General features: G+C 38.2%; 1 protein-coding gene across 1 annotated transcript; it reads left to right on the forward strand.

Moving 5' to 3' along the window:
* Positions 1-22,719: 22,719 nt before the first annotated feature.
* On the forward strand, positions 22,720-23,688 carry LOC127694391 (olfactory receptor 1468-like). The gene has a single exon (XM_052195936.1). The coding sequence runs from the start codon at positions 22,720-22,722 to the stop codon at positions 23,686-23,688; it is 969 nt and encodes a 322-aa protein (XP_052051896.1).
* Positions 23,689-24,683: the final 995 nt, after the last annotated feature.

A 24,683-nucleotide genomic window follows, 5' to 3' on the forward strand; every position in this document is an offset into this window, starting at 1 on the left:
AAAGAAAGAAAGAAAGAAAGAAAGAAAGAAAGAAAGAAAGAAAGAGAGAGAAAGAGAGAGAGAGAGAAAGAAAAAAGAAACAAAGAAACAAAGAAACAAACAAAGAAACAAAGAAACAAACAAAGAAACAAAGAAACAAAGAAAGAAATTAAAGACTTCCTGGAATTTGATGAAAATGTTGACACATCATACCCAAACTTGTGGGACACAATTAAAGCAGTGCTAAGAGGAAAGTTAATAGCACTAAGTGCCCTGGAAATGAAACTACAGAGATCTTACATTAAAAACTTAACAACACATCTGAGAGCTCTAGAAAAAAAGAAGCAAACTCACCCAAGAGTAGTAGTAGCAGGAAATAGTCAAACTCAGGGCTGAAATTAACCAAATAGAAACAAAGAAAACAATACAAGAAATCAACAAAATCAGGAGCTGGTTCTTTGAGAGATTCAACATGATAGATAAACCCCTAGCCAAACTATCTAAAGGGCTGAGAGGCAGTATCCACTGAATCTAATAAAAAAGAAAGTAGGAAAGGCTCTTGAACTCATTGGCATAGGGGGAAATTTCCTAAACAACACTCCAATGGCTCATGTTCTAAGATTAAGAATGGGACCTCAAGTTTCTCTCCATTTAGTTTGATGCTGGCTACCGGTTTGCTGTATATTGCTTTTACTATGTTTAGGTATAGGCCTTGAATTCCTGTTCTTTCCAAGACTTTAAGCATGAAAGGATGCTGAATTTTGTCAAATGCTTTTTCAGCATCCAATGAAATGACCATGTGGTTTTTTTCTTTGAGTTTGTTTATGTAGTGGATTGCATTGATGGATTTCTGTATATTGAACCAACCCTGCATCCCTGGGATAAAGCCTACTTGATCATGGTGGATGATCATTTTGATGTGTTCTTGGATTCAGTTGGCAAGAATTTTATTGAGTATTTTTGCATCGATGTTCATAAGGGAGATTGGTCTGAAGTTTTCTTTCTTTGTTGGATCTTTGTGTGGTTTTGGTATCAGCGTAATTGTGGCTTCATAGAAGGAATTGGGTAGTGTTCCTTCTGTTTCTATTTTGTGGAATAGTTTGAAGAGTATTGGTGTTAGGTCTTCTTTGAAGGTCTGATAGAATTCTGCACTTAAACCATCTGGTCCTGTGCTTTTTTTTGGTTGGAAGACTTTCTATGACTCCTTCTATTTCTTTAGGGGTTATGGGACTGTTTAGATGATCTATTTGGTCCTGATTTAATTTTGGTATTTGATATCTGTCTAGGAAATTGTCCATTTCCTCCAGATTCTCCAGTTGTGTTGAGTATAGGCTTTTGTAGTAGGATCTGATGATTTTTGGGGTTTCCTCAGTTTCTGTTGTAATATCTCCCTTTTCATTTCTAATTTTGTTAATTTGGATACTTTCTCTGTGCCCTTTGGTCAGTCTGGCTAAGGGTTTATCTATCTTGTTGATTTCCTCAATGCTCAACTTCATTAGTCATTAGGGAAATGCAAATCAAAACGACCCTGAGATTTCACCTTACACCAGTCAGAATGGCTAAGATTAAAAATTCAGGAGACAGCAGGTGTTGGCGAGGATGTGGAGAAAGAGGAACACTCCTCCACTACTGGTGGGGTTGCAAATTGGTACAAGCACTCTGGAAATCAGTCTGGCGGTTCCCCCAAAAACTGGGCACCTCACTTCCAGAAGATCCTGCTATACCACTCCTGGGCATATACCCAAAAGATTCCCCACCATGTAATAAGGATACATGTTCCACTATGTTCATAGCAGCCCTATTTATAATTGCCAGAAGTTGGAAAGAACCCAGGTATCCCTCAACAGAAGAGTAGATGCAAAAAATGTGGTATATATACACAATGGAGTACTATTCAGCCATTAGAAACAATGAATTCATAAAATTCTTAGGCAAATGGATGGAGCTGGAGACTATCATACTAAGTGAGGTAACCCAGACTCAAAAGATGAATCATGGTATGCAGTCACTAATAAGTGGATATTAACCTAGAAAACTGGAATACCCAAAACATAATCCACACATCAAATGAGGTACAAGAACGGAGGAGTGGCCCCCTGTTCTGAAAAGACTCAGTGAAGCAGTATAGAGCAAAATCAGAACAGGGAAGTGGGAAGGGTTGGTTGGAAAAACAGGGGGAGGGAAGGGGACTGATGGGACTTTTGGGGAGTGGGAGTTCAGAAAAGGGGAAGTCATTTGAAATGTAAATAAATATATCAATAAATTAAAAAAAAAAAGAATGGGACCTCATACAGGGAGAGAATCCCCGCGGCCAAATTCACTGCCTGCCAGAGCAGAAGAGCATCACTAGGTACTGTATCACCCCGAGCTTTAAATCTCTGGGGGTGCAAACAGCCAGAGGTCTGCCTGAGCCCAGGACCTGAGCACACAGGTGGTTCATCTCCCAGCTGGTAGGTCCTGGGGCCTGTATCAATTGCAGAGAACAGCAGAGGGAGCTACTCCTGTGGCCATCTTTGTGGCCTGCCAGGGCAGAAAAACATCACTAGGTACTGTATTATCCTGAGCTTAAGATCTCTGGGGGTGCAAATCTCCAGGGGTCTGCCTGCTCTCAGGACCTGAGAACATAGGCGGTTTATCTGCAAGCCGGTCCGGTCGTGGGGCCTGTATCCTACATGAGAATCAACAGAGGGAGTGACCCCCCACTCATCATCTTTGCTCCATAACAGAGCAGTCTGAGAACACCTGGTTCACCTTGACAGCCCAAGTATAACATTTCCTGAGGCAAGACTGAGCAGGGCTCCAAAGGCACAAAAGAGGAAGGCTGCATATCAGTAATCTGTGCCAGAGGAAACCCAGTCATCCAGTGTCTCAGAAATAGCCCTAAAGGTTCACAATAGGTTGTGGCACCAGCCAGTGACAATAAGACCATCTAACACCAGTGAGAACTAGATGGCTAAAGGCAAGCGTAGGAATGTTGCTAACAGAAACCAAGGAAATTAGGGAAATGACACCCTTCACAATAGCCACAAACAGCATAAAGTATCTTGGGGTGACTCTAATCAAACAAGTGAAAGACCTATATGACAAGAACTTCAGATCTCTGAAGAAGGAAATCAAAGAAGATCTCAGAAAATGGAAAAAATCTTCCATGCTCATGGATTGGCAGGACTAATATAGTTAAAATGGCCATCTTGCCAAAGGCAATCTACAGATTCAATGCAATCCCCATCAAAATCCCAACCCAGTTCTTCATAGAGCTAGAAAGAGCAATGCTCAAATTCATCTGGAATAACAAAAAACCCAGGATAGCTAAAACTATTCTCAACAGTAAAAGAACTTCAGGAGGATTCAGTATCCCAGACCTCAAACTTTACTACAGAGCAATAGTGATAAAAACTGAATGGTATTGGTACAATGTCAGGCAAGCCAATCAATGGAATAGGATTGAAGACCCAGAAATGAGCCCACACACCTATGGTCACTTGATCTTCGACAAAGGAGCTGAAAGCATCCAGTGGAGAAAAGATAGTCTTTTCAACAAATGGTGCTGGTTCAATTGGAGGTCAGCATGCAGAAGAATGCGAATTGATCCATTCTTATCTCCTTGTACTAAGCTCAACTCCAAATGGATCAAGGACCTCCACATAAAACCTGACACACTGAAACTAATAGAAAAGAAACTGGGGAAGACCCTTGAGGACATGGGCACAGGGGAAAAGTTTCTGAATAGAACACCAATAGCTTATGCTCTAAGATCAAGAATTGACAAATGGGACCTCATAAAACTACAAAGTTTCTGTAAGGCAAAGGACACTGTCAGAAGGACAAAACGTCAACCAACAGATTGGGAAAGGATCTTCACCAACCCTAAATCTGACAGAGGACCAATATCTAATATATACAGAGAACTCAAGAAGGTAGAACCTAGAGAACCAAATAACCCCATTAAAAAGTGGGGTACTGAACTAAACAAAGATTTTTCACATGAAGAACTTCGGAGGGCTGAGAAACACCTTAAGAAATGTTCAACATCATTAATCATTAGGGAAATGCAAATCAAAACAACCCTGAGATTTCACCTCACACCAGTCAGAATGGCTAAGGTCAAAAACTCAGGAGTCAGCAGGTGCTGGCGAGGATGTGGAGAAAGAGGAACAAACACTCCTCCACTGCTGGTGAGATTGTAAGATGGTGCAACCACTTTGGAAATCAGTCTGGAGGTTCCTCAGAAAACTGGGCATGGCACTTCTGGAGGACCCTGCTATACCACTCCTGGGCATATACCCAGAGGATTCCCCAGCATGTAATAAGGACACATGTTCCACTATGTTCATAGCAGCCCTATTTGTAGTAGCCAGAAGCTGGAAACAACCCAGGTGTCCCTCAACAGAGGAATGGATACAACAAATGTGGTATATTTACACAATGGAGTACTATTCAGCCATTAGAAACAATGAATTCATGAAATTTGTAGACAAATGGATGGAGCTGGAGATCATACTAAGTGAGGTAACCCAGTCTCAAAAGATCAGTCATGGTATGCACTCACTGATAAGTGGATAATAACATAGATACTTGGAATACCCAAGAAATAATCCACATATTAAATGATGTCCAAAAAGAATGGAGGAGTGCCCCCTGGTTCTGGAAAGACTCAGTGCAAGAGTATAGGGAAATTCCAGAACAAGGAAGTGGGAAGGAGTTGATGGAGGAACAGGGGGAGGGAAGAGGTCTTATGGGACTTGTGGGGAGTGGGGACCCAGAAAATGGGAAATCATTTGAAATGTAAATAAAGAATACATCAAATAAAAAAAAGGGACCTCATGAAACTGGAAAGCTTCTATAAAGCAAAGGACATAGTCAATAAGAAAAATCAGCAACCCACAGATTTGGAAAAACTTTCACTAACCCAATATCCAATAGAAGACTAATATTAAAATATATAAAAAACTCAAGAATCTAATCACCAAAAAATTAAACCACCCAATCCAAAAAAATGGGATATAGAACTAAACCAAGATTTCACAACTGAGGAATCTCGAATGGCTAAGAAGCACCTAAAGAAATGTTCAAAGTCCTTAATGATCAAAGAAATAAAAATCAAATGACCCTGAGATTCCACCTTACACCACTCGGAATGGCTAAGATCCAAACCTCAGGTGACAACACATGTTGGAGAGGATGTGGTAAAAAAGAACACTCCTCCATTTCTGGTGGGATTGCAAACTGATACAACCACTCTGGAAATCAATCTGGAGATGCCTCAGAAAATTGTAAATAGATCTACCCAAAGACCCAGCGATACTACTCTTGGGAATATACCAAAAAGATGCCCCACCATGCCACAGGGGCACTTGTTCCAATATGTTCATAGTGACCCTATTTGTGATAGCCAGAAACTGGGAACACCTAGATGTGTCAGAACAGAATGGATACAGAAAATGTGGTTCATTTACACAATGGAATATTGCTTATCTATTAAGAATGATGATATCCTGAGTTTTGCAGACAAATGGGTTGAACTAGAAAACATCATCCCAAGTGAGGTATCTCAGACGTGAAAGCACATGCATTGTATATACTCCCTAATAAATGGATATTATCCAAAAAAAAAAGTACAGGATCCCAAAGATACAGTCCATGGAACTCAAAAAGGTCAACAAGCTAATGTGCCCATTTGAGGATGCCTCACTCCCACTTGAGAGGGAGAAGAAAGCAATAACAAGTGTGGGAGGGGAGATCTGGGAAGTAAAGTGGTCATGGAGGGGGGAGGGGAACATGATCTGGCTTTGGGTGAGGGAAAAGGACTGAAGCCCTGAGGGCTAGCAGAAAGAAGGGAAACAGTCAACCTCAGAAGATAGGACGTTAGGGCTCCCTCCAGAGTGCACCAGAGACTTGGGATGTGAGAGAATCTAAGAATTCAAAGGGAGGGACCTTAAATAAAATTCCCAATAGTAGTGAGGGAACTTATAGAGCCCATCTCCAACAGGAAGACAGGGCATCAAATGAAGGAGATGGGGCCATCTCAGTCACAACTCTGACCTATAAGTGTTCCTGTCTGAAAAAATTACAGGAATGGAAATGGAGAGGAGCTTGAGGAAAAGAAGGTCCAGCAAGAGGTCCAAAGTGAAATCCAGCTCAAGGGGAGGTCCCAAGGCCTGATGCTATTACTGAGACTATGGAGCACTCACAATACGGGACCTAACATGATTGCACTCCAGAAGACCCAAGAAGCAGCTAAAAAGTCAAATGCAAATGTTTGCACCCAACCAATGGACAGAATAGGCTGATATCTGTTGTTGAGTTGGGAAAGACTGAAAGAAGCTGAGGAGGAGGGAAGCCCTGTAGGATAACCAGCAGTCTCAAGTAATATGGAGCCCCCAGATCCCTCAAACATTGGACCACCAAACAGGAAGCATACACCATCTATGATACATATCATATCAGATATATCTGATATGTATATCTGATATGATACATAGAGTAGAGGACTGCTGAGTCTACATACACTGGGGATGATGCATATAACCCTCGGGAGACTGGAGGCTCCAGGGAGATTAAAGGTCAGGTGGAGTGGGGGCTAGGGAGTAGGGCCATCCTCATAGAGACAAGGGGTGGGGATGATGTATGGGATGTGGAACAGCAGAGGGTGGACAAGGGCAAGATGAAATATGGAGTGTTAATTAATTAATTAATTAATTAATAAGAGAAAAAGAAAGCTAGATGATCCTGGGAAAATTTCATACAGACCCTAAGAAAACACAAATGCCAGCCCAAGCTACTATACAGAACAAAACACTTATTACCATAGATGGAGAAAGCAATATATTCCATGACAAAACCAAATTTATACACTATCTTACCACAAATCCAGCCCTACAAAGAATAGTAGATGGAAAATACCAATACAGAAAAGGAAACTACACCCTAGAAAAAGCAAGAAAATAATTTTCTTCCAACAACTCCAAAAGGAGATAACCACACAAACATAAATATAACATCAAAAAACAGGAAGCAGCATTTACTATTCCTTAATATCTCTTAACATCAATGGACTCCATTCCCCAGTAAAAAGGCATAGACTAACAGACTGGATACTTAAACAGGACCCAGCATTTGGCTGAATACAGGAAACTCACCTCAGCATCAAAGACAAATAATACCTCAGAATAAAAGGCTAGAAAACAATTTCCAAAAATATGGTCCCAGGAAACAAGCTGGAGTAGCCATTCTAATATCAGACAAAATCAACTTTTAACTAAAATTAATCAAAAAGATAAGGAAGGACACTTCATACTCAGCAAAGGAAAAATGTATCAAGAAGAACTTTCAATTCTGAATATATATGCTCCAAATGTAAGGGCACTCACATTCATAAAAGAAACTTTACTAAAGCTCAAAGCACATACTGCACCACACTATAATTGTGAAGGACTTCAACACACCACTCTCATCAATGGACAGATCATGGAAATACAAAAATGGAGACACAATGAAACTGAAAGAAGTTTTGGACCAAATAGATTTAACAGATATCTATAGAACATTTCATCCTAAATCAAAAGAATATACCATCTCTTCAGCATGTCATGGTATCTTCTTAAAAACTAACCATATACTCAGTCACAAAACAGATTTCAACAGATATAAGATTGAAATAACCCCATGCCTCCTATCAGATCACTGTGAATTAAGGCTGGTCTTCAATAGCAACAAAAACAACAGAAAGCCTACATACACATGGAAGCCGAACAGTGCTCTACTCAATGATAACTTGGTCAAGGGAGAAATAAATGAAGAAATGAATAAACTTTTAGAATTTAATGAAAATAAAGGCACAACATACCCAAACTTATGGAACACAATTAAAGCAGTACTAAGAGGAAAACTCATAGCTCTGAATGCCTCCAAAAAGAAACAGGAGAGAGCATACACAACCAACTAAACAGTACACCTGTAAGCTCTATAAACAAAAAGAAGAAAACAAACCCAACAGGAATAGACCCCAGGAAACAATCAAATGCAGGGCTGAAATAAACCAAATAGAAACAAAAAAAAACTATACAAAGAATCAACAAAGCCAGGAGCTGCTTCTTTGAGAAAATCAAAAAGATAGATAAACCCTTAGCGAGACTAAACATAGGGCAGAGACAGTATCAAATTAACAAAATCAAAAATTAAAAGGGAGATATAACAACAGAAACTGAGGATATTCAAAATAAATCATCAGATCCTACTATGAAAGCATATGCACAACCTGACTGGAAAATCTGGATGAAATGGACAGTTTTCTAGACAGATATCAAATACCAAAGTTAAATCAAGATCAGATAAAGCATCTAAACAGTCCCATAACACATAAAGAAATAAAGGTAGTCATTAAAAGTCTCCCAACCAAAAAAGAAGCCCATAACCCCATGGTTTTAGTGAAGAATTCTATCAGACCTTCAAAGAAGACCTAACACTAATACTCTTCAAACTATTCCACAAAATAGAAACATAAGGAACACTACCCAACTCATTCTGTGAAGCCACAATTACACTGATACCAAAATCACAGAAAGATCCCACAAAGAAAGAGAATGTCAGACCAATTTCCCTTATGAATATCAACACAAAAATACTCAATACAATCATGCCAACTGAATTAAAGAACACATTAAAATGATTATCACAATGAACTAGGCTTCATTCAAGGAATGCAGGGGTAGTACAATATATGGAGGTCCATCAACCTAATCCAGTACATAAACAAACTCAAAGAAAAAAACACATGGTCATTTCATTAGATGCTGAAAAAAAATTTGACAAAATTGAGCATCCTTTCATGTTAAAACTCTTGGAAAGATCAGGAATTCAAGACCCATACATAAACATAGTAAAAGGAATATACAGCAAAGGAGTAGCCAACATCACATGAAATGGAGATAAACTGGAAGCAATCCCACTAAAATTAGGGACAAGACACAGCTGTCCTCTCTCTCCCTATGTATTCAATATAGAAATTCTAGCTAGATCAGTTAGACAACAAAAGGATGTTAAAGGTATACAAATTGGAAAGGAAGATGTCAAACTATCACTATTTGCAGATAATATGATAGTATACTTAAGTGACCACAAAAAATCCACCAGAGATCTCTTAAACATGAAAAACAATTTCAACAAATTGGCTGGATATAAAATTAACTCAAATCAATCAGTCAAAGGATAAATATACAGAGAAAGAAATTAGGAAAGTAGCACCCTTCACAATTGTCATAAACAATATGAAGTATCTTGGTGTGACCAGAATCAATCAAGTGAAAGATCTGTATGACAAGAACTTCAAGTCTCTAAACTAAGAAATTGAAGAAGAATTCAGAAGATGGAAAGATCTCCCATGATCCTGGATTATCAGGATTAATATAATAAAAATGGCCATCTTGCCAAAAGAAATATACAGATTCAATGCAATCCCCATCAAAAGTCCAACTCAATTCTTCATAGAATTAGAAAGAGCAATCCTCAAATTCATTTGGAATAACAAAAATCCAGGATAAAGAAAACTATTCTCAACAATAAAAGAACTTCTGGGGGAATCAGCATCCTGTACCTCAAGCTATACTACAGATCAATAGTGATAAAAACTGCATGGTATAGGTACAATGACAGCAGGTAGACCAATGGAACAGAATTGACGACCCAGAAATGGACCCACACACCTATGGTCACTTGATCTTTGATAAAGGAGCTAAAACAATCCAGTGGAAAAAAGATAGCCTTTTTAACAAATGGTACTGGTTCAACTAGCAATCAACATGTAGAAGAATTCAAATCAACCTATTCTTATCTGTGTCATAAGCATCTAATCGCTTTTTTAAAGGGTGAAGGGTGCATTTGGAAAAGTCCTAAAGTTCTTAGGACCAAACTACGCATGAGTTAAAATATAATAGAAGTATAACAGTTCTCACTGGAATCCATCACATTTTGTGGCAGCATGCCAACCTGAAAAGCACATGCACTGGAAAAGTTTGCAGAAGACCTACTCTAAATTCAACCCAGCTTGCTGTTAAGAGATGTTTGGAGAGATATGCATGGTATTAAGGAAGATCAGATATATATGAGCCAATTTTATATATCTGCCAATACATGAAACGGACCAGAATAAGAAAAAATAACTCATTCAAGTCATGTTCAAATATTTGTCAGGTCAGTATCTTTTAAACCCTTAGATCCTGATCCTCATAGTTGCCTTTTGCTCCTGGGTGCTCTAGGGATTTTTTTGTTTGTTTCTTGAGACAAGGTTTCTCTATATAGCCCTGGCTGTCCTGGAACTCACTCTGTAATCCAGGCTGGTTTTTAACTCATAAATCTGCCTGCCTAATTTAACACCCAATCCAGACATCATAATAATGCCACTGTCCAAAGAACCATAGATGACATTTGTAACTTTTGCTTTCAGTATCTCTTCCTTATACTTTCTCCGATCCTCTGGTGCAGGTGCTGTATATAAGGATATGTTATCAGTGAGTGCATACCATGCGTGTTCTTTTATGATTGAGTTACCTCATTTAGGATGATATTTTCCAGTTCCACTCATTTGTCTAAGAATTTCATGAATTCATTGTTTTTAATTGCTGAGTATTATTCCATTGTGTAAATATACCACATTTTCTGTATCCATTCCTCCGTTGAGGTACATCTGAATTCTTTCCAGCTTCTGGCTATTATAAATAGAGCTGCTATGAACTTATGTGTCCTTATTACGTGCTGGGGAATCCTCTGGGTATATGCCCAGGAGTGGTGTAGCGGAGTCCTCCGGTACTATCATGACCAGGAAACACCAGACTGATTTCCAAAGTGGTTGTACCAGCTTGCAACCCCACCAGCAGTGGAGGAGTGTTCTTTCTCCACATCCTTGCCAGCACCTGCTGTCTCCTGAGTTTGATGTTAGTCATTCTGACTGGTGTGTGGTGAAATCTCAGGGTTGTTTTAATTTGCATTTCCCTGATGACTAAGGATGTTGAACATTTCTCTAGGTGCTTCTCAGACATTCGATATTCCTCAGGTGAAAATTCTTTGTTTAGCTCTGTACCCAATTTTTAATAGGATTATTTGGCTCTCTGGAGTCTAACTTTTTGAGTGCTTTGTATATATTGGATATTAGCCCTCTAGTAGATGTAGGGTCGGTATAGATCTTTTCCCAATTTGTTGGTTGCCATTTTGTCCTATTAACAGTGTCCTTTACCTTACAGAAACTCTAATTTTATAAGGTCCCATTTGTCAATTCTTGATCTTAGAGTATAAGCTATTGGTGTTCTGATCAGGAACTTTTCCCCTGTGCCCATGTGTTAAAGGGTCTTCCCCAGTTTCTTTTCTATTAGTTTCAGTGTGTCTGGTTTTAATGGGAGGTCCTTGATCCACTTAGACTTGAGGTTAGTGCAAGAAGATAAGAATGGATCGATTACTAAATTATCTGGATATTTTTGTCATGAAGTTTTTAGATTTAGAATTTTCACTGACCAATATATTAATTTCCTCCATCATATCTTCTACACTAGCGATTTTCTCTTCTATCTCTTGTATTCTGTTGTTGAGTCTTGTGCCTGTAGTTCTTCTTCTTGTTCCTAGGTTTTCCATCTCCAGGATTACCTCAGTTTGTGTTTTCTTTGTAGCTTCTCTTTCTATTTTCAGTTCTTGAACATATTTATTAATTTTTTCTGTTTGATTATATTTTCTTGTGTTTTTTTAAAAAGTTATTCATTTTGTCTCTAAAGGCTTCTTTTGGTCAAACTGTGTTAGGACATCCAGAGTTTGATATAGCAGGACAGGTGGGCTCTTATTGTACTGTATTGCTCTAACTCTTGTTGATTGTTTTCTTGTGATGTCCTTTAGCCATCTATTTGTTGTGGGGTTGCATGAATAACCCTGGCACCAGCAGGACTCACTGGGGAGGCAGGCACAACCTGAGAATGGTTCTCAGGAAGCAGAAGGCTGCTCTCCTCTGTTGGCTGTGCCTTGATTGATCCAGAAGGCAGAGTATTGTCTGAGAAGACCTGTAAGATGAACATACTAGTGTCCTCAAAAAGCTCCTCAAGAAGGTTTGGAGATCCTCAGGCAAGATGATGGAGGTCAGGGGAGACTATGAAGCTCACCTCTGTTCATTGTGTCCCATGTGGTCCTTACCAATTCCCAGGTAGGGAATTGGTGGTGGAGGGTTCCAAGATGAGTGTTCCTTGTGTCCTGCAGGTCCCCTTGAAGATGTTTGTCTGTCCTGGAGTTCTTCAAAAAATAGATACAGAAAATGTATATTTACAGAATCAAATAATACTCAGCAATTAAAAACAATGAATTCATGAAATTCTTAGAGAAGTGGGTGGAACAGGAAAATATTATCCTAAGTGAGGTAACTCAATCACAAAAGAACACACATGGTATGCACTCACTGATAAGTGGATATTAGCCCAGAAGCTCAGAATACCCAAGACACAATTCACATATCAAATGATACCCAAGAAGAAAGAAGGAAAGGCCCCTGGTTAGGGAAAGGCTCCATGCAGCAGTGTAGGGGAAGACCAGGACAGGGAAAAGGGGGGATGTTGATTGGGGAACAGGGGGAAGGGAGAGGGCTTATGGGACTTTCAGGGAGGGGGGACCAGGGAAGGGGAAATCATTTGAAATGTAAATAATATATCTAAAAAATAGAAAATTTCCCTAACTTAAAAATATACCTAAAAGAAGCTTACATAACACCAAATAGTAAGGACAAGAAAAAAATTCCCACCACATAATGATCAAAACACTAAATGTAGAGAACAAAGGAAGAATATTAAAAGCTTCAAGGAAAAAGGCCAAGTCACATATAAAAGCAGAACAATCAAAACTACACCTTTTTTTCTCAACAAAGATCTGAATCCAGAAAGGACAGGACAGATGTGGTCCAGAAACTAAGAGACCACAGATGTCAGCCAAGACTATCAAACACTAGAGATAGAGAAAACAAGGTATTCAATAACAAAATACTCCAGACCTAGAGAAGATAGTAGAAGGCAAACTACAAACTGATAAGACTAACCACAACCAAGAAAATACAAGAAATAAATAATTTCATGCCATCAAAATCAAAAGAAGAGAAACACACACACACACACACACACTAAACTAAAAACAGCAAAATAATAGGATTTAAAAGCTATTGGTAATAAATATCTCTCAATATCAAAGGTTTAAAATTCCCAATAAAAAGACACAGGCTAGCAGAGCAGATACACAATCAGGATCCATTGTTCTGCTGCATACAAGAAACATGCCTCAGCAACAAAAAGAGACACTATCTCAGAGTAAAGGGCTATAAAAATGTTTTTCAAGAAAAACCAACTCAAGGAAAAAGTTGGAGTAGTTATTCTAATATCTAATAAAATAGACTTTCAAGAAAATATAATTAAAAGATATGGGAATGGACACTTTATATTAATGAAAGAAAAAAATCCACCAATATGATATCTCAATTCTGAACACCTATGCCCCAAATGCAATGGTACACTAATTAATAAAAGAAACATTGCTAAAGATTAAATCACACATCAAGTCCCACACATTAATAAGGGAGACTTCAGCATGCCACTATTCCCAATGGAAAAGTCAGTGGGATAGAAAATACACAGAGAAATAATGAAACTAACAGAGGTTATGAATCAAATGGAACTAACAGATATCTATAGAATATTTCCCCCAACCACATATGCATATACCTCATTCTCAGCAGTTCATTGACCCTTCCCAAGAATAGATCATGTACTCAGTCACAAAGCACATCTCAATAAATATGGGAAGATTAAAATGATGGGTTTTGTACAGAATTCTGTCATATTTTCAAAAAAGAGCTAATAACAATATTCCTCAAACTGTTCTCTGAAATAGAAACAGCAGGAGCATAAACAAACTCATTCTATAAGACCGCAGTCTCCCTGATTCCTAAACCACAAGAAAAGTCAACAAAAATGGATAATTTCATACCAATTTCCCTTATGAATATTAATGCAAAAATACTCAATAAAATACATGCAAACCATATCCAAGTATGCATCAAAAACAAACATCGTCGCACATGATCAAGTAGACTTCATCCCAGGACTGAAAGGGTGATGTAATATATGAAAATCTATCAATGTAATCCACCATATACACAAATTGAAAGAAAAAACACATGAGCCTCTCATTAGATGCTGAAAAATACTTTGACAAAACCCAACACCTCTTCATGTTAAATCTCTTGGTGAGATCAAGAATACAACATGCATAACTAAATACAATAAAGGCAATACACTTCAAGTCAATAGACAACATCAAACTGAATGAAGAGAAAGTTAGAGCATTTCCAATAAAATCAGGAACAAGACAAGGAAGGCTGACCATTCTCTATGTTTCTCTTTAACATAGAACCTGAAGTCTAGCTAGAGCTGTAAGCCAACTAAAGGAGATCAAAGAGATATAAATTGTAAAGAAAGGAAACAAAGTATCACTACTAATGGATGTTATGATACCATACATATGTAAACCCAAACATTATACCAGAGAACACTTACAGCTGATAAACACCTTCAGCCAAGTGGCTGAATACAAAATTAACTCAAAGAAATCAGTAGCCCTTCTTTATACAAATGATACACAGACCAAAGAGGAAATTAGAAAAATGACAATTTTTAGAATATCCATGAATAATATAAAATATCTAGCTGTAGATTTAACCAAGCAAGTAAAAAATATGCATGACAATAACTTTAAGCCCCTGAAAACAGAAATTGAAGAAGATATCAGAAGATGGAAAGATCTTCCATGATCATGGATAGGCAGGATTAACATAGTGAAATGGCCAACTTATCAAAAGCAATCTACAGATTCAATGCAATCCCCATCCAAATTTTAACACAATTTTTATAGACCTTGAAAGAACAATTCTCAACTTCAAAGGAAAAAATCAACATAGCCAAAACAATTCTGAACAATGAAAGAACATCTGTAGGAATCACTATCACTTACTTCTAGCTGTATTACAGAGCAATAGTGATTTAAAACTGCAAAGTACTGGTACAGTAACAGACATGTCAGTCAAGTGAATAGAATCAAAGACAAAAAGCACAACCCACACACTGTGGACCCTTGATTTTTATTATAAAGACTCAAAACCATACAATAGAAAATGAAATCATCATCAACAAATGGTGTTAGTCTAACTGGATATCTGCATGTAGAAAAATACAAATAGATCCATATTTATCACCCTGTACAATACTGATATCCAAGTGGATGAAGGACCTCAACAGAAAACCAGATATCCTAAATAGTAAAAAATAAATAAATAAATAAAGTGGGAAATAGCCTCAAATGTATTTGTACAGGAAACAATTCCCTGAACAGAACACCAATGGTTTAGGCTCTAAGATCAACAATTGATAAAAGAGACCTAACATAAATTAAAAGCTTCTGTAAGGCAAAGGACACTGTCAATGGGACAAAGAGCAGCCTACATATTGGAAAAGGATCTTCACCAAGCATCTGACAGAGAGATAATATGCAAAATTTATAAATAACACAAGAAGTTAAACACCAACAACCCAAATAACCCATTTGAAAAATAGGACACAGAGCTAAATAGAGAATTCATAACAGAGGAATAGTGAATGGCCAAGAAACACTTAAAGAAATGTTCAAAATTCTTAGTCATTAGGGAAATGTAAATCAAAAGAACCTGAGATTCCAATTTACACCAATTTGAATGGCTAAGATCAAACACTCAAGTGACAGTGCATGCTGGTGAGATTTGGAGCAAGTAGAAAACTCCCTCCATTGCTGGTGGGAGTACAAACTTGCACAAACCTTTTATCAGAAAACTGGGAATATTTTACCTCCAGACACAGCTATACAACACCTGGACATATAGCCAAAAGATGTTCCTCCATCCCACAAAGACACTTGATCACCTGTGTTCATAGAAGCTTTCTTCATAAGATTGAACTTGGACATAACCTAGATGTTCCTCAAGTGAATAATGGATAAAGAACACGTGGTACATCTACACAATGGAATACTATTAAGCAATTAAAAGCAAAGATATCATGAATTGTGCAGGCAAATGGATGATCCTGAGGTTATCACCCTGAGTGACACAACCTAGCCCCAAGAGGACATGCATGGTATGTACTCACTTATAAGTAGATATTGGTCATAAAATTTAGGATACCCATGCTTCACTCCATAGACCCAAAAAGCTAAGCAAGAAGGTAGGCACAAGTGAATATGCTTGAATCTCACTTAGAAGGGGGAATAAAAAATCATAAGAGGCAAATGGAGGAAGGGAACCCCAATGGAGGAATAGGAACACCAACCCTCCCACAAAACTTTTGATACAAATTTATGCTGTCAACAAGAAATGCAAGGACAAAGAATGGAACAGAGACTGAGGGAATGGCTAACCAATAATCAGCTCATATTGAGACCCATCACATGGCCAAGCACCAATCCTCGATACTATTAAGAATACTCTGATGTGCTTGCAGACAGGAATCTAGCATGCCTGTACCCTGTGATGTTCCACCCAGCAACTGATTCAGACAGATACAGACACCCACAGCCAAACAGAGGATGGATCTGGAAGAACAGAAGGAAGGATACTGGTGTCTAAGGGGATAGAAAGTCTATTAGGAAGACCAACAGAGTCTACTAACCTGGACCCTTGGGGCACTCAGAGACTGAAACACCAATTAAAGAACATACATGAACTGGACCTAGGCCTCACTGCACGTAAGTAACAGATGTGCACCTTAGTCTTCATGTGAGTCCCCAACAAATGGAGCAGGGGCTATTCAAAAAGCTCTTGCCTGTCTGTGGGATATATTCTTCTAGCCAGGTTGCCTTGTCTGGAACAACTGGAGCAGGGGCTATCCAAAAAGTTCTTGCCTGTCTGGAGTATATTCTTCTAGCCAGGTTGCCTTGTCTGGCATCAATGGGAAAGGATGCACATAGCCTCACAGAGACTTGATGGACCAGCATGGGGGGATATGTAGGCAGTTCCCACCTGCTGAGAGGAGAAGGGAGGGGTGATGTGGGGATGATTGTTGGAGAGGTGGCTGAAAGGGATGAAGTGAGCAGAATGTAAAGTGAGAAACTAAAAAATAAAATAATATATACAAACCCAAGCAAAATAAAAGAAAGAAAACACAGCCTTCATAGTGTGAGAAATCTTTGGAAGGTGCACACCTGACAGGAGATTAACATCCAGAATCTACAAACAACTAAAAAAATATAAAGAATGAGAAAATAATAAACCAAATAAAATGGATTAAAGACTATATGGAGAGTTCTCAAAAGAAAATAAGCAATGACAAATAAGTAGTTTTTCAAGTATTCAACATCCCTCACCTCAGGGTAATCAAACTGAAAATTAACTTGAAATTCCATTTCATTCAATTAAGAAAGGCTGTTATCAAGAGAGCAAATGTCAATGAAAATTGGTAAAAGACCTTATTCACTATTGACCATGACACATCTGTACAATGACATTATATAAATGTTAAAAATAAATTATTGTCACATAGTACTACACTGACAAACCTTGAATTATGAATGCCACCTCTGACCTGATTAGTGATCAACTCATTCAACATGGAATTATAAAGCAACCTCACCTAGAAAGAGAGGGGTTGGATAATGGTGGTTGTAGGTGCAATTAATGTTCTCACAAGGAGGTAAGAAGGCAAAATGAATGAACAGGCATGAGAACATAGACTGCTTTCCTATTGGTTTGAGGAAGCCTTAAACATGCTATCTGCTTGCCATATTCCTTCCCTTTTAACTTGCAGGCACACACAGAATGATGGATGATGAAGTTTGAATTTTTTCATAAAGTTGTGTATCTACACTAAGTCTTCTTGCAGGTAGTCAGCCATGTTGAATTGACATGCTGTCCTTTGGAAGCTTCCCATTGTGTGTGGTTTTCTTATGATCTCATGCTGCTTCAAACCTACCATAGGATGGGCTGTAGACATGACTTGGCCATTAAAGACTAGCCTCACAACCAAAAATATAAAAGCACCTGATGTTTGTGAAAATTTTTGCTGTGCATGAGACACTTTAAGTCATTTATAATGAGAAAAATTCCTGCTAATTTGATATGGGGTGCAGTCACCCTTCTTCCCTCTCCCTACTAAAAAAGTGAGCTGCAATCAACAGAAACCATGTTCATTACCTGAATATGGAAGGACTATGCACCTTCCCATGATTTTTTGACTTTCATGTTGGAGCTGATTTTTAATTATTCTTACTTGTTGTTTTTAAATTCTATCTTTTCTTAAGTACAGGAAATAGTGATCAGTGGCCATAATTGATCTCCACTAGAGATCCCTGTAGAAATTGGTCTGTGAAAGATCCTAAGTAATTACTATGCCTTACTTAATGAGTTACACAGGATCTGGACTCCTCTGGGATGCTGGGCACTTGAGGCCCAGGGATAGCAGCAGGATGTGTGCAGGGATGGTGCAGATAGGTGATGAGTACAGAGGCTGCTAGTCCTGTGTCTGCAAATAAAATGAAGGTGAACAGAATAATCAACCAGAAACTAGAACTGAGCCTCTGGAGAGCTTTTTAGTCAGGAAAATAGCATGTGTGTTATTGTGAATCCACATAAATTTCAAGAATGATTCCAGACAGTTTTTCAGGTATGATAACATATTTCTTTTCTCTGTCTTCCAAGACTTTATCACACTGTAAAAGTCTTTGTTTCATGGTCCTCATGTAACCTCTTTTATATCTGTGGGTTCGTTATAATTATTGATTATATTTTTCTCTCAGTATTAAACCATTTCATCACAAGAACAGCTCTGTAAGATGGAGTTCACTGCAGTTGTGCTGAAGGGTAGTTTACTATACTTTATCCTGTGGTGTCCTAGCAAACTCTGAACAATGTACTCCCCAAGATGATGATTAATTTTATCCACACATGTTCACAAAGATGCTTTACTGGTATTGTATGAGATTACTCCTAAATGCAGTCCATCAAAGGTGGTATTTGACACATGGGTGTAGCAAATGTTAGAAACATATCTCTTGTGATTTTCCTGTGATGTTTCATTTGAGAACTGTGGTTTCAACATCTAAAGAAGGTATGAAATACATTGGCCCATCAGTGGTAACAGTTAATGGTGATTTCTCAGGATTCTGATCATTGTACACATGCATACATAACACAAAGGCTCTGTTCCTTTACTGGAGAAGCAGAAACTGAGCTTGGTGGCACATTCCTGACATTCCAATGCTCAGGAGGGAGAGTCGTGATTGACAAGGAACCTCAGACACAAGCAACTGAACCCGGGGATGCTTGTTTACAGAAACATTTCCTTACGCTAAAAATATTGTCTAAGGAACTGCCACGGCCATTTATTCTTTTAGCATATAACAAAATTTAGTCTTGGATGCACTTTGAGAGTAATAAAGTAACTGAATTTGGCACCTCTTTACAAATATAATAATGCTATTCACGCATCCAAAGTTCATTCGTTGTGTACTATATTGCCAAGTACTATACTTCTGACTTCAAGGCTCTCATGATTAAGAGAAAGCTGGACGGGAAAACCAAAGACAGTACAGTAACACAGTTCCACACTTCCTGAAGTCTATGCCGTGGCTTTAATTGGAAGAACTCAGAAGAGGCATTTAATCTGGCTTGAAGTAAGGTGGAAAGTTTAACAAAACTATTTCAGCAGAGGTTACCTGAAGGGTAAGTTTTACCATAGCGGACAGAAAGGACAAGGAAGACGTCCAGGCATCAGAAAATAAACCCACACTTTCAGATCTCATGCTAGGGATAAAGGAGTGAAACTTAGCTCCTTGTCAAAGTTTTAAACACTAAAAGCCCCGTGGCAGTGGGGCTTTGAGCATGTAAACCCCGTAGGCAGGGTTTATAAGCAAGCACAGATCTGAACGGCAGGACTCAGGTTCAAACAGTAAAGAAGCAGGGGAGAGAGGACTCCTGTTGGATGCGAAGGTGGAACTAGTAAAACAGCTGAAACAAGATACGTTCGCTTCTACTGGTTTTAGAGAATCTGGAATAATTCTTGCTAAGCTCTGATTCTGATTAGCTTCTCAGTGTTTCTAGACAGACACCCAGCAGATAAGAGCCGGCGCATAACCTTTGTGCCTTCTATCTTGAAAAGCTAGGTTTGAAAGCTAGAAATGGAAATGGAAATTCAGTAATTAAATGTAGAAAGCGGGTGGAGGAACACCCTCATAGAAGCAGGGGGAAGCAGAGGGGATAGGGGTCTTGGGGTGGGGGGACTGAGAAAAGGGATAACATTTGAAATGTAAATAAAGAAAATATCCAATAAAAAAAAAGCCAGTCTGGGATACACAAGGAGAGCATCTTTTTAAATGATTCATGAACTTGTATCTTATATGGTTTTCCCTCTGTAATGTTTTTCCACGATGTGTGCAAGCTTTGACTAAAGCTGGACTAAATACTGGCAGTCTGTGAATATGCCTGCTCTCAGACTAGGTTGTAACATTTCAAAATATTGCTGAGATCTGTAGAAATGTCTCCTGTTTTGTTAACACTGAAATTCATCATAGATTGAATTACCCAGGGTTATCAAGAATCACAGTGTGTGTGTGTGTGTGTGTGTGTGTGTGTGTGTGTGTGTGTGTGTGTTCCCTTTCATGTGACTGAGGACACAGACTGATATTAGAGACTTATATGACAATATTTGAAGGACCGTCTAGAACATTGGAGTCCCTGAGAAGAGTAGAGGTTAAAGACTTGTATCTAAGGGAGAAGATGAAATTTTTTTCTGTAGAGAACTGTATTTTTCCACCTAAATCCTTCATCATCTGATTGTATGAAGCTCATCATGTGATGGAATGTTTCTTATTTACTCAAGGTCCATACATTCTAATAACATTTAGAGAATATCTGCATATCAAATAGAATTATTTAAAATTAACATTAGAATTAGCATATTTGATACATAAATTAATCATCATATATAGAATAAATGTCTGAGGAATAACTCAAATGAAGAGTCAAAGTAATTTGTTGCTTATTTTTATAATTTATAAATATTTCATCCTATTAGTGTTCCATATCATAATCAATTACATTTTGAGGATTAAAGCTTATGGATATGATTTCTAATTATTGATACTTCTGATAAGTGAAACAAATCTTTAACCCTAACACTGAAAACAACCATTAGATCTCTCATTTATTATGGAGTGTAAAACTTAGTGTTAAGTATTCAAGTATATTTAAACGTGAATTTTTCTACACTCAAGTATATTTCAACGTGAATTTTTCTGCACTGAGGTTGATCAAATCATTTCTAGCTGCAAAGAACAAATATTAACTGGCCAAATTCATGTAACATGATATAATTACAGATTATGAATGATTGTAAACAACCAAATGGAATGAAGGCATATGTGTCCTTTCCTGCATGCACTTTACAATTGATGAAAAGATAGTTTAAATCATAATCAAAGTATTAAGTACATGGGCTATAATACCCTCAGCCATGCTTCATAGCTTCATGCTTCATAGCATGGCTGAGGGTCTCACATAGTATGGAAGGACAGGGTAAATTTATCTGTGTATATAATAAGCAATAAATATGACATATGAGTGAGGATGAACAAAATTAAGTAAAAAGGGAGAAAAGGAAGTGATAGGATAGCAAACAACAACTCTAAACTGTGGGTTGTGAAGGGATTGACCCAGCATTGAATGATGAGGAAAGCATGTGGGACCACATGGGATGTACCACTGACACTGTAAGATAATGAAAGAGTATTTGTGTCCCTGATAGGAGCTTTGTCCTTATCCTCATAGCAACAGTGGTAATCTGAAGAATAAATCCAAAAAAAATGTGAATGAACTCCTCTGTGCAAATGCCACAGAGTAAATGAAAGATGGTGAAGAGATGGTTCTGGCGGCAGGAGAACATGGACATGAACTGAGTCGGCTTCGGTATTCCAGTAAAGATAAGATGAGGTCCTGATAAAATCTCATAGAGAAGAATGGATTTAATAGAAGAAAAATGGAGAAGAGACTTTGTTTAATGAGTGACAGCAGTTCAAGTTAAAGAAAGAATGGATCTAAATTCATAGATTTCTGATGAAAATCTTATTGGCTTTTGCTTTTCTATGGGAGACTGGAATGGTAGAAGAAAAAGGAATGCTTTGGGAAATAATAAAGTGACAGCATGACTTTCAGATGGGGTTTTTGAACTTGATGCCTATCATACATGCAATGGGAAGAAGATGATTAGTTATGGTGAAGAAGAAATCTGTATGTTATAGAGACATGCAGGTCCCATTTTGAAATCATAATATAACACACTGGACTTGACGAGATTTCTTAAAATTTATATTAGATTGTGTTGACAAAGATTATCCAAATTCATCAAAAGTATCAAAGTATAAAATTGCATAGAGCAAATTACAAACAACAATTAAGCAAGAAGCAAAAGGGTCAATATTTTCTCTCAGTAAAAGTTCTTAGTGGTATTTAGAAAATGATTGGGAATAGAAATCTGTTAAAGAAAAGTTAAGAATAATCACTAATAATTTTAATCAGTACAGACATTTGGAGTTTTGAAATTATAATTTCTATGAAGATGTACAGATCTATTGTTGTAGAATACATACCCTAGATATATGTTGATTGTTTATTTTAAAGGATCTGATGTTTTCTCATTAGGATACTGGAGAAGAAGAATGATAAAGAACAACCAGACTGTCATCTCCCAGTTCCTCCTCCTGGGCCTGCCCATCCCACCAGAGCACCAGCACCTGTTCTATGCCCTGTTCTTGGCCATGTACCTCACCACTGTTCTGGGGAACCTCATCATCATCATCCTCATTCACCTGGACTCCCATCTCCACACACCCATGTACTTGTTTCTCAGCAACTTGTCCTTCTCTGATCTCTGCTTTTCCTCTGTCACAATGCCCAAGTTGCTGCAGAGCATGCAGAGCCAGGACACATCCATCTCCTATGCAGGTTGCCTGACACAAATGTACTTTTTAAATCTGTTTGCAAGCCTGGAAATCTTCCTCCTTGTGGTCATGGCCTATGACCGCTATGTGGCCATCTGCCTTCCCCTTCACTACACCAGCATCATGAGTCCCAGACTCTGTGTGTGTCTGGTGCTGCTGTCCTGGATGTTTTCCATGCTGAATTCCATGTTGCACACCCTACTTTTGGAAAGGTTGTCATTTTGTGAAGACAATGTGATTCACCACTTTTTCTGTGACATATCTGCCCTGCTCAAGTTGGCCTGTTCTGATATTTATATAAATGAACTTGTGATATTTTTCTTGGGAGGGACCCTTATTGTTATCCCATTCTTACTCATTGTTGTGTCCTATGTACAAATTGTCTCCTCCATTCTAAAGGTTTCATCTACTCGGGCCATCCACAAGGTCTTCTCCACCTGTGGATCCCACCTGTCTGTGGTCTCACTGTTCTATGGGACAATTATTGGTCTCTACTTATGCCCATCAGCTAATAACTTTACAGTAAAGGAGGCTTCCATGGCCATGATGTACACAGTGGTGACTCCCATGCTGAACCCTTTCATCTACAGCCTGAGGAACAGAGATATACTAGAGGCCCTTTTAAGAGTCTTTATCAAGAAAAAAATCTTTATAATGGCCACACTGAGATTTTTACTTAAATTTTAGTGAATACATTGATATTAATATTACAAAATGTATTCTTCAAAAGGGACCTACATACAAAAGCATACTGCATTTGCAAAAGGAAGTTTTATAAAGTAGTTCAGTTAGGGAAAGGGACCTTGGTGACTCAGTAAAGTCCTCCTAAGCCTTGAATATTTAATTCTAGAAAATCATAAGGTAAGAACTAATGTTTCATCAGATTCTATTCCTTACATTCTTTTTAAAGTTACATAAAACAGATTCTTCTGTCGCACAATACATACCAGCCACAGTTTCCTCTCCCTCCACTCCTCTTAGTCTTTTCTATATCCCCTACCCCAAATTAACTCCCTCTCCCTTTCCTCATTTGAAAACAACTGACCTCCAAGAGAGGAGAACTAAATACCACAAAACAAGATACAATAATAAAAGGTGAAAGCTCTCATATTGAAGATACCCAAGACAGCAGAACAGGAGGAACAGACTCTTAAGATCAGACAAAAGATTCAGAGATAAACCAGAAACCACTGTTTGTAGTCCCACAAAAACACCAAGATAACAGTCCTAATTTATAGACAGAGGACCTGGTAGAGACCTCCTGCAGGACCCATGCTTGGGTTTTCAGGCTTTGGGAGCCCATGTGAGCAATTGTTTACTTAATTTTCTGGGACCATGTTATCCTGGTATCTTCCAACTCCTTTGACTCCTATAATCTTTCCTTCCCCTCTTCCACAGGGTTCACCTGTCTCTGAGGAGGGAGACACAATGGAATACTTCAACTTACACTGTCTTTCTGCATAATGATTTCCTGTGGGTCTCTGAATCTCCTCCATCTGGTGCCAGAAGAATTCTATCTGATAATACCTGGACAAGGCACTAATATATGTGCACAGCATAATATCATTAGGAATTATTTCATTGACTTTTCTCCATTAATGTTTGGTTCTACCCTAGGTCTCTCCTCTATTCAGTCTATGGTTCCTAGCTATCTAGCCATTGTAGGGCATCAGGTCATTTCA

Source organism: Apodemus sylvaticus, chromosome 10 (assembly GCF_947179515.1).
Source record: "Apodemus sylvaticus chromosome 10, mApoSyl1.1, whole genome shotgun sequence".
NCBI lineage: Eukaryota > Metazoa > Chordata > Mammalia > Rodentia > Muridae > Apodemus > Apodemus sylvaticus.